We start from the raw sequence: 12,688 nt of genomic DNA, 5'->3' as shown, positions 1-12,688 counted from the left end.
TGTCCCTGTCATTGTCCCTCCAACCCCCCTACAGTTCGTTCCTTTCCGGGACTACATGGACCGGTCGGGGAACCAGGTCCTGAGCATGGCCCGGCTGGCTAAGGACGTGCTGGCTGAGATCCCTGAGCAGCTGCTGGGGTTCATGAAGACCAGAGGCATCGAGCCCCGGCCCGCCCTCACCACCTCAGACCTGCCCGACCTCCACAGGCACATCTGACACCCCCACTGTAGTGGGACAGCACCTTTCAACCCCCCCCCCCCCCCCTCTTGGGTCTACACATATTTGATGCTTACACACACACACTTGACATCTCTCTCATCTCTTTTAACCCTATGCCATTGCCATTTCATTGCAAGCCAATGTCGCCTCCCCCTACAACTGCGCATGCTTAACACAGTTTATATCTACACATAGAATGAATGTATTCATACATTGTGCCATTGAACACGTAGGGGCGGGTAGATTGAGCACCCAATGCAATAGCCACAAGCACCGTCACTTCTGAAGAGAAGGGAGAAATATAACTGACTATGCCGTGATGCCATGCTGTACACTTATAACGTTCACAAGCATATGCAGAGGGAGGAGTTTACAGTCTGTGAAAGTTATTGATGTAGAAAATATACTGAACAAAAATATAAACGCAACATGCAACAATTTCAAAGATTTTACTGAGTTACAGTTCATATAAGGAAATCAGTCAATTGAAATAAATTAATAAATTTAAAAAATGACAATTAAATCAATTTTAACCCCACTTTGTAACACAACAAAATGTGGAAAAATAATTTCTGAGGGCACTGTATATGCAAACAGCTTAGCCATCAACTGGAGAGAACAGGTAAAAATAACTTCAATCAATGATCATTGCTGATTTATTGATTTGGTAAACAAACTTGACATATTGCTTTCAGCCCACACCTCCACACAAAATCTTCTTCAATTACTGTATCCACTCCCTCTCTCTGAGTGTCATGTTATAATGCACAATGGGTGTTTTCTGTTGCCTTTCATTTGATTTTCTGAAACTAAATGATTCAAAGAGTGATTTATAAAAACCAAGCACCAAAACACATGAGTGCAGTTGACTGTCTTTGGGGAGGTGAATGAAGAGGTTGTCCTGGGCAAACTTTATTATGTGTTTGTTTTGTTGATGATTGATCTGAAGCAGGTCTTGTGTCATGAACTAGGGGTCGGTTCAGCAGGACACAGCGTTTTGGAACGTTCGGATAGAAATATGTTATGTAGAACAAGCATGCCTTTCCGACATGTAAAACAAGCAATCATGTTGGCTCTATTCAAGGCATTTCTATCTGAAACGTTTGGCAACTGAACATGTGGCCCTGGAGAGTGTTGACACGGCTGGCATGGGGCCCAGGTCACATGTTCGTTAGCGCCAGTCATTCTCACCCCCCTGTCTATCATACCATCCTGCCCAGCATGGGATGATGCTGGGCGCAGATTACACCCTGCTGGAACAGAAATGCCAGTCTCAGTGCCCTCCTGTAGTGAGGGAGAGGGAGACTGAGGAGGTAGGGGGAGGTTGAGGAGAGATAGGGAGGGGAGGTTAAGGGCTGTGACAGTAGGGCTCCAGTGGTTTGGTTGATGTTTTTATTTTTTGTGTGTTTGTCAGAAATGAAAGAAGAAAGAGAGAGGAAAGATTTCTTGGATTTCTTGTTGTCATAATACATTGGAGAAATCAGGTTAGCAACCCTGTTGCCACCTGAAGCTCCAGGCTTAGTTCTGATCATAGTTTCTATGGTTCTGATTCTGACATCAAAGCATTACAATCAATTATACACTGTCATTAAATCTCCTTTTCGTGACCTCATTAAAAAGCATGTCAGAAAAAACTCGCAGGATACTAGAATCCCCATCTCAAAATGTTCACCAACCTAAAATGTATACAGCAAAGCATTTTTTTTACACCAGTAGGAGTTGACCACCCCCTCACGTTGCCAATGTTGAGATAACACTGTACATCCTACTTTCAATGTTATTTGCACAGTATCAGATGGAATGGAAACTGAGGTAATCACTAAGATACAGCAATAATTCAAGAATGTTTTCAACTAACTGTTCTGTAGAGTGGCTCAGCTCTACCACCTAGCGGTCACTGCTAATTGAGGCTCTTCTGAGCTCAGTACAGTATGAGGATGCTACAGACTGACATGATTTCCTGGTAGATGTGTTGAGCTGATAACGCTCCTGAACGGTGAGGTTAGGTTAGGTTGACCCTGGCTCCTGTATAGTGAGGTTGGGTTGATCCTGGCTCCTGTACGGTGAGGTTTGGTTGAGATGAGGTGAGGTTGACCCTGGCTCCTGTACGGTGAAGTGAGGTTAGGTTGACCCTGGCTCCTGTACGGTGAGATTGGGTTGACCCTGGCTCCTGTACGGTGAGGTTGGGTTGACCCTGGCTCCTGTACGGTGAGGTGAGGTTGACCCTGGCTCCTGTACGGTGAGGTGAGGTTGACCCTGGCTCCTGTACGGTGAGGTGAGGTTGACCCTGGCTCCTGTACGGTGAGGATGGGTTGACCCTGGCTCATGCTATACTGGTTAACTGAATATGTGGACTATTGTGTGGCCTTACAATCCCTCACTTTGCAAAGCCATGTCTTGTCAGTGTGGCTAGGGATGTATGTGTGTGTGCCTACAGTTAGTTGTGCGTCTCTTGATCATACCTTGTCTTGTGCAGTGAAGAGGAGAGTTCGCATGCTGTGACTTATACTATACAATCCTTGTTCTTGGTGTTTGATGATGATGTTTGGTCACTGTCCACTACAGCTGAAAAAAGATATATCTTAATATGCATTTCACTTGTGTTACTTAACATTCTCCTCTTGATCAACTTAATTTCCTTCAAACAGAGAATGCTAAATGTTTTACGCCATAGGATTTAGTTAGTGTTTAGAACAACAGGTGTGAATAGATAAATTAATGTAAATACTATGTTGTCTCTCTATGCAGATGTATAATGCAACGGATATGATTTGAATGTCCATCCATTGTAAATAGGAACATCAAATGAAGAGTTTGTTACAGTACTACGCTAGGAAGTAGAAGGTCACCTTTTCTATCAGGGTGTCTTCACATTTTGATGTGTTATGAATGTAAACGTAAACCGATAGTAATCCGTTGTTATTTGTGTCAAATGGATTGTGCATTTATCCATTTCCGGTATTTCAAAAAAGGACAGCCAACTCATGTATTTCAACCAATGACAGCCAACTCATGTATTTCAACCAAGGACAGCCAACTCATGTATTTCAACCAAGGACAGCCATCTCATGTATTTCAACCAAGGACAGCCATCTCATGTATTTCAACCAAGGACAGCCAACTCATGTATTTCAACCAAGGACAGCCAACTCATGTATTTCAACCAAGGACAGCCAACTCATGTATTTCAACCAAGGACAGCCATCTCATGTATTTCAACCAAGGACAGCCATCTCATGTATTTCAACCAAGGACAGCCATCTCATGTATTTCAACCAAGGACAGCCAACTCATGTATTTCAACCAAGGACAGCCAACTCATGTATTTCAACCAAGGACAGCCAACTCATGTATTTCAACCAAGGACAACCAACTCATGTGAATAACTTTAGTTTACCATATTGGATATGATTCAATCATCTTGATTTAATTTGAGTGATTATTACACATTTATAGGCTACAGAAGGTGGGAGGGAACTCTATCAAAAGAGAGCCCGTAGTAATGTAAAATGCTAAATGAATGCAAATAAAATAAACCTTTTTGTAAACCACCATGTCTGTGAGTTGGCGGTCTGGTTAAAGATGTTGAAATTCACACAGTATGCATGCCTTGAGATCCATTCCCGTGGTCTTCAGATACCTAAGGCTGGGATTCAAACCGATCTCGGGATTTTAGGCATTGTGGGTTTTTAAAGGCAATGTTCCCACGTTCGTAGAGATCCCATTCACAGTAAACGCTGCGTATTGTCGGCTCAATCGGAAATTGCCTTTAAAAGCCACAATGTCTATAACATATGTATTGGATTGTAAATGACCATAACATATGTATTGTAATACCCATAACATATGTCTTGGATTGTAATACCCATAACATATGTATTGGATTGTAATACCCATAACATATGTCTTGGATTGTAATACCCATAACATATGTATTGGATTGAATCCTGGCCCATAACATATGTCTTGGATTGTAAATGACCATAACATATGTATTGGATTGTAATACCCATAACATATGTATTGGATTGTAATACCCATAACATATGTCTTGGATTGTAAATACCCATAACATATGTCTTGGATTGTAATACCATAACATATGTATTGGATTGTAATACCCATAACATATGTATTGGATTGTAATACCCATAACATATGTCTTGGATTGTAATGACCCATAACATATGTATTGGATTGTAATACCCATAACATATGTATTGGATTGTAATACCCATAACATATGTATTGGATTGTAATACCCATAACATATGTATTGGATTGTAATACCCATAACATATGTCTTGGATTGTAATACCATAACATATGTCTTGGATTGTAAATGACCATAACATATGTATTGGATTGTAATGACCATAACATATGTATTGGATTGTAAATGACCATAACATATGTATTGGATTGTAATGACCATAACATATGTATTGGATTGTAATGACCATAACATATATTGATTGTAATCTTGGATTTAATACCCATAACATAATGGATTGACCATAACATATGTCTTGGATTGTAAATGACCATAACATATGTCTTGGATTGTAAATGACCATAACATATGTCTTGGATTGTAATACCCATAACATATGTCTTGGATTGTAATGACCATAACATATGTATTGGATTGTAATGACCATAACATATGTATTGGATTGTAATGACCATAACATATGTCTTGGATTGTAATGACCATAACATATGTATTGGATTGTAAATGACCATAACATATGTCTTGGATTGTAATACCCATAACATATGTATTGGATTGTAATGACCATAACATATGTCTTGGATTGTAATACCCATAACATATGTATTGGATTGTAAATGACCATAACATATGTCTTGGATTGTAAATGCCCATAACATATGTCTTGGATTGTAAATGACCATAACATATGTCTTGGATTGTAAATGCCCATAACATATGTCTTGGATTGTAAATGCCCATAACATATGTATTGGATTGTAATACCCATAACATATGTCTTGGATTGTAAATGACCATAACATATGTATTGGATTGAATCCTGGCCCATAACATATGTCTTGGATTGTAATGAACATAACATATGTCTTGGATTGTAATGACCATAACATATGTATTGGATTGAATCCTGGCCCATAACATATGTCTTGGATTGAATCCTGGCCCAACTCAGCTTTACGTGAACGCATCAGGTGACATTAAAGCACTTTAAAACAGAGTTCCAAAGTGTGTGGTAGTATTTGTGTTCAGTATTTCTGGAGGTCTGTACTTTCAGTTTACAGGACCGTTCATGATGTCTTCTTCTTTAGCCTCTACACATACTCCTGATCTCAGGATCTTGATGCCATCATGTGGCAGTGAAAATGTACTGGCAAAGTGTCAACTCTCCAAAGTATAATCTGCACATACCGACAATTGAATTTGGATTTAACATTAACATACAGAACACATCAACTACTGAAGATCCATCAGGGACCATGGTCTAGGCTGGAGGGGTTCAGGTGAAGAAGTAGAGCTGCTTCTCCTTCTCCATGTCAGTGTCTCTGTCATCATTGTTCACGAACTGCTCAGTCACCGGAGGTAGTGAGCGAGGCATCAGCTTCTTCCCCGTCTGAAAATCACAAAATTAATATTAGTGTCTGTGTCGATATGTCTATACACTGACATCTGGTAAGGGTTGTCATGTATGATTCTTTCTTTTGTAAGGTCTGTCACCAACATTTAGTGTGTTGTGTTTTGTATTGTTGGGTGTTTGATTCACAGGTCTCTTGGTGTTAGCCTGAGCTCTCTCCAGGGCTTTACGCAGGCGCTCCTCTTGCTGCATCTTCTGCACACGAACCTTCTCCTCCCTTAGCCTGGAAACACAGACACATACAGTTTATTAGGTACACCACCCCATTCATTCCTACAGAGAGTGAATCAAGTGGCCGTGGATTGCTATATAAAGCAGACAAACAGGGACCGAGGAATTCAGGTACTGTTCAATTGAACGTTAGAATGGGCAAAACTAGTGACCTAAGCAACTTTGAGCTTGGTATGATCATTGTGATCATCAATTTTTTTATTTTTTTTATTTCACCTTTATTTAACCAGGTAGGCTAGTTGAGAACAAGTTCTCATTTGCAACTGCGACCTGGCCAAGATAAAGCATAGCAGTGTGAACAGACAACACAGAGTTACACATGGAGTAAACAATTAATAAGTCAATAACACAGTAGAAGAAAAGGGGAGTCTATATACAATGTGTGCAAAAGGCATGAGGAGGTAGGCGAATAATTACAATATTGCAGATTAACACTGGAGTGATAAATGATCATGTACAGGTAGAGATATTGGTGTGCAAAAGAGCAGAAAAGTAGATAAATAAAAACTGTGGGGATGAGGTAGGTGAAAATGGGTGGGCTGTTTACCAATAGATTATGTACAGCTGCAGCGATCGGTTAGCTGCTCAGAGAGCAGATGTTTGAAGTTGGTGAGGGAGATAAAAGTCTCCAACTTCAGCGATTTTTGCAATTCGTTCCAGTCACAGGCAGCAGAGTACTGGAACGAAAGGCGGCCGAATGAGGTGTTGGCTTTAGGGATGATCAGTGAGATACACCTGCTGGAGCGCGTGCTACGGATGGGTGTTGCCATCGTGACCAGTGAACTGAGATAAGGCGGAGCTTTACCTAGCATGGCCTTGTAGATGACCTGGAGCCAGTGGGTCTGGCGACGAATATGTAGCAAGGGCCAGCCGACTAGAGCATACAAGACGCAGTGGTGGGTAGTATAAGGTGCTTTAGTGACAAAACGGATGGCACTGTGATAAACTGCATCCAGTTTGCTGAGTAGAGTGTTGGAAGCAATTTTGTAGATGACATCGCCAAAGTCGAGGATCGGTAGGATAGTCAGTTTTACTAGGGTAAGCTTGGCAGCGTGAGTGAAGGAGGCTTTGTTGCGGAATAGAAAGCCGACTCTTGATTTGATTTTCGATTGGAGATGTTTGATATGGGTCTGGAAGGAGAGTTTGCAGTCTAGCCAGACACCTAGGTACTTATAGGTGTCCACATATTCAAGGTCGGAACCATCCAGTGTGGTGATGCTAGTCGGGCATGCGGGTGCAGGCAGCGATCGGTTGAAAAGCATGCATTTGGTTTTACTAGCGTTTAAGAGCAGTTGGAAGCCACGGAAGGAGTGTTGTATGGCATTGAAGCTCGTTTGGAGGTTAGATAGCACAGTGTCCAATGACGGGCCGAAAGTGACCCTGGAGCAGTGGAAACGCACTCTCTGGAGTGATGAATCATCACGCTTCACCATCTGGAAGTCCGACGGACTAATCTGGGTTTGGCAGAGACCTGGAGAACGCTACCTGCCCCCATGCATAGTGCCAAATGTAAAGTTTGGTGGAGGAGGAATAATGGTCTGAGGCTGTTTTTCATGGTTCGGGCTAGGCCCCTTAGTTCCAGTAAAGGGAAATCTTAATGCTACAGCATACTATGACATTCTAGACAAATATGTGCTTCCAACTTTGTGGCAACAGTTTGGGGAAGGCCTTTCCTGTTTCAGCATGACAATGCTCCCGTGCACAAAGCGATGTTCATACAGAAATATTTTGCCGAGATCGGTGTGGAAGAACTTGACTGGCCGGCACAGAGCCCTGACCTCATCCCCATCGACCAACTTCCGGATAAATTGGAACGCCGACTGCGAGCCAAGCCTAATCGGCCAACATTAGTGCCCGACCTCACTAATGTTCTTGTGGCTGAATGGAAGCAAGTCCCCGCAGCAATGTTCCAACATCTAGTGGAAAGCCTTCCCAGAAGAGTGGAGGCTGTTATAGCAGCAAAGGGGGGACCAGTTCCATATTAATGCCCATGATTTTGGAATGAGATGTTCGACGAGCAGGTGTCCACATACTTTTTGTAATGTAGTATATGTTACCCAACTGACTGACTACTGATATGTCAGCTAACTGACTGACTACTGATATGTCAGCTAACTGACTGACTACTGATAAGTCAGCTGACTACTGATATGTTACCCAACTGACTGACTACTGATATGTTACCCAACTGACTGACTACTGACATGTTACCCAACTGACTGACTACTGACATGTTACCCAACTGACTGACTACTGACATGTCAGCTAACTGACTGACTACTGATATGTTACCCAACTGACTGACTACTGATATGTCACCCAACTGACTGACTACTGACATGTCAGCTAACTGACTGACTACTGACATGTCAGCTAACTGACTGACTACTGACATGTTACCCAACTGACTGACTACTGATGTCAGCTAACTGACTGACTACTGATGTCAGCTAACTGACGACTACTGATATGTTATCTAACTGACTGACTACTGAGATGTTATCTAACTGACTGACTACTGAGATGTCATCTAACTGACTGACTACTGAGATGTCTTCTAACTGACTGACTACTGAGATGTCTTCTAACTGACTGACTACTGAGATGTCTTCTAACTGACTGACTACTGATATGTCATCTAACTGACTGACTACTGATATGTCATCTAACTGACTGACTACTGATATGTTCAACTGATATGATCTAACTGACTGACATGTTACCTGACTGACTACTGATATGTCATCTAACTGACTGATATGTTATCTAATGTACTGATATGTCATCTAACTGACTGACTACTGATATGTCATCTAACTGACTGACTACTGATATGTCATCTAACTGACTGATGTCAGCTAACTGACTGATACTGATATGTTATCTAACTGACTGACTACTGATATGTTATGATGACTGACTACATGTTATCTAACTGACTGACTACTGATATGTTATCTAACTGACTGACTACTGATATGTTATCTAACTGACTGACTACTGATATGTTATCTAACTGACTGACTACTGATATGTTAGCTAACTGACTGACTACTGATATGTCAGCTAACTGACTGACTACTGATATGTTAGCTGACTGACTACTGACATGTTATCTAACTGACTGACTAGCTAACTGACTGACTACTGATATGTCATCTAACTGACTGACTACTGATATGTCATCTAACTGACTGACTACTGATGTCAGCTAACTGACTGACTACTGATGTCAGCTAACTGACTGACTACTGATATGTTATCTAACTGACTGACTACTGATATGTTATCTAACTGACTGACTACTGAGATGTCATCTAACTGACTGACTACTGAGATGTCATCTAACTGACTGACTACTGAGATGTCTAATCTGACTACTGAGATGTCATCTAACTGACTGACTACTGAGATGTGAGACTGACTACATCTAACTGACTACTGTCAGCTAACTGACTGATGTCAGCTAACTGACTGACTACTGATATGTCTACTGCTAACTGACTGACTACTGATATGTCAGCTAACTGACTGACTACTGATATGTTATCTAACTGACTGATATGTCTACTGATATTTATGTCATCTAACTGACTGACTACTGATATGTCATCTAACTGATATGACTGACTACTATTGATATGTTATCTAACTGACTGACTACTGATATGTTATCTAACTGACTGACTACTGATATGTTATCTACTACTGATATGTCATCTAACTGACTACTGATATGTTATCTAACTGACTGACTACTGATATGTTAGCTAACTGACTGACTACTGATATGTTATCTAATATGACTACTTATGTCTAACTGACTGACTACTGATATGTCATCTAACTGACTGACTACTGATATGTTATCTAACTGACTGACTACTGATATGTCAGCTAACTGACTGACTACTGATATATTCATCTAACTGACTGACTACTGATATGTTATCTAACTGACTGACTACTTATGCTAACTGACTGACTACTGATGTCATCTAATGACTGACTACTGATATGACTGACTACTGATATGTCAGCTAACTGACTGACTACTGATATGTTATCTAACTGACTGACTACTGATATGTTATCTAACTGACTGACTACTGATATGTTATCTAACTGACTACTGAGATGTCATCTAACTGACTGACTACTGATATTATCTAACTGACTGACTACTGATATGTTAGCTAACTGACTGACTACTGATATGTTATCTAACTGACTGACTACTGATATGTTATCTAACTGACTGACTACTGATATGTTATCTAACTGACTGACTACTGAGATGTCATCTAACTGACTGACTACTGAGATGTCATCTAACTGACTGACTACTGAGATGTCATCTAACTGACTGACTACTGAGATGTCTTCTAACTGACTGACTAATGAGATGTCAGCTAACTGACTGACTACTGAGATGTCAGCTAACTGACTGACTACTGATATGATATTATCTAACTGACTGACTACTGATATGTCAGCTAACTGACTGACTACTGATATGATCTAACTGACTTACTGATATGTCATCTAACTGACTGACTACTGATGTCATGCTACTGACTGACTGACTACTGATGACTCAGCTAACTGACTGACTACTGACTACTGATGTCTGATAGCTAACTGACTGACTACTGATATGTTATCTAACTGACTGACTACTGACTACTGACTGATGTTATCTAACTAACTGATATGACTACTGACTACTGATGTCATCTAACTGACTGACTACTGATTGACTGACTACTTCTAACTGACTGACTACTGAGATGTCTTCTAACTGACTGACTACTACTGAGATGTCTTCTAACTGACTGACTACTGACATGTTACCCAACTGACTGACTACTGATGTCAGCTAACTGACTGACTACTGATGTCAGCTAACTGACTGACTACTGATATGTCAGCTAACTGACTGACTACTGATATGTTATCTAACTGACTGACTACTGAGATGTCTTCTAACTGACTGACTACTGAGATGTCTTCTAACTGACTGACTACTGATATGTTACTACTGACTGATGTCTTCTAACTGACTGACTACTGACATGATATGTCATCTAACTGACTGACTACTGATATGTCATCTAACTGACTGTCTACTGATATGTTACTGATATGTCCAACTGACTGACTACTGACATGATATATTTATCTAACTGACTGACCAACTGACTGATATGTCTAATTGCTGAACTGACTGACTACTGATATGTCATCTAACTGACTACTGATATGACTGACTGACATGTCATCTAACTGACTGACTACTGACTGATGACTACAGTTATCTAACTGACTGACTACTGATATGTCAGCTAACTGACTGACTACTGATATGTCAGCTAACTGACTGACTACTGATATGACTGACTGACTACTGATATGTTAGCTAACTGACTGACTACTGATGTCATCTAACTGACTGACTACTGATATGTTATCTAATTGATGTCAGTTATCTAACTGACTGACTACTGATATGTTATCTAACTGACTGACTACTGATATGTTATCTAACTGACTGACTACTGATATGTTAGCTAACTGACTGACTACTGATATGTTATCTAACTGACTGACTACTGATATGTCAGCTAACTGACTGACTACTGATATGTTATCTAACTGATATGTTGACTGACTGACTGATATGTTATCTAACTGACTGACTACTGATATGATGACTGACTACTATGTCATCTAACTGACTGACTATTGATATGTTATCTAACTGACTGACTACTGATATGTTAGCTAACTGACTGACTACTGATATGTTATCTAACTGACTGACTACTGATATGTTATCTAACTGACTGACTACTGATATGTTATCTAACTGACTGACTACTGAGATGTCATCTAACTGACTGACTACTGAGATGTCATCTAACTGACTGACTACTGAGATGTCATCTAACTGACTGACTACTGATATGTCATCTAACTGACGACTACTGATATGTCATCTAACTGACTGACTATTGATATGTTATCTAACTGACTGACTACTGAGATGTCATGTTATCTAACTGACTGACTACTGAGATGTCAGCTAACTGACTGACTACTGATATGTTATCTAACTGACTGACTACTGATATGTCTGATCTATGTTATCTAACTGACTGACTACTGATATGACTGATGACTACTTATCTAACTGACTGACTACTGATATGTTATCTAACTGACTGACTACTGATATGTTATCTAACTGACTGATATGACTACTGATATGTTATCTAACTGACTGACTACTGATGTCTAACTGACTGACTACTGCTAACTGACTGACTACTGATATTATCTAACTGACTGACTACTGATATGTTATCTAACTGACTGACTACTGATATGTTAGCTAACTGACTGACTACTGATATGTTATCTAACTGACTGACTACTGATATGTCATCTAACTGACTGACTACTGATATGTTATCTAACTGACTGACTACTGATATGTCATCTAACTGACGACTACTGATATGTTAGCTAACTGACTGACTACTGATATGTTAGCTAACTGACTGACTACTGATATGTTAGCTAACTGACT

At 40.3% G+C, this 12,688-nt stretch overlaps 2 protein-coding genes across 2 annotated transcripts in view; one reads left to right on the top strand and one right to left on the bottom strand.

Annotated features, from left to right (window-relative positions):
* LOC115132517 (copine-9-like) overlaps positions 1-4,015 on the top strand; it is a 94,586-nt gene extending 90,571 nt beyond the window's left edge. Inside the window, exon 20 of the mRNA XM_065020896.1 lies at positions 35-4,015. Coding sequence (XP_064876968.1) covers positions 35-217 — 183 coding nt within the window. The 3' untranslated portion in view covers positions 218-4,015. The remainder of the gene's footprint in view (positions 1-34) is intronic.
* Positions 4,016-5,697: 1,682 nt separating this feature from the next.
* LOC115122294 (cilia- and flagella-associated protein 100-like) overlaps positions 5,698-12,688 on the bottom strand; it is a 31,661-nt gene continuing 24,670 nt past the window's right edge. The window contains exons 13-14 of the mRNA XM_065021098.1: positions 5,995-6,088; positions 5,698-5,844 (exon numbers count right to left, since the gene is read on the bottom strand). Coding sequence (XP_064877170.1) covers positions 5,731-5,844; positions 5,995-6,088 — 208 coding nt within the window. The 3' untranslated portion in view covers positions 5,698-5,730. The remainder of the gene's footprint in view (positions 5,845-5,994; positions 6,089-12,688) is intronic.

Source organism: Oncorhynchus nerka, linkage group LG7 (genome assembly GCF_034236695.1).
Source record: "Oncorhynchus nerka isolate Pitt River linkage group LG7, Oner_Uvic_2.0, whole genome shotgun sequence".
NCBI lineage: Eukaryota > Metazoa > Chordata > Actinopteri > Salmoniformes > Salmonidae > Oncorhynchus > Oncorhynchus nerka.
The sequence above is the reverse complement of the archived record's forward strand: the minus strand, read 5'-3'. Positions and strand labels throughout refer to the sequence as shown.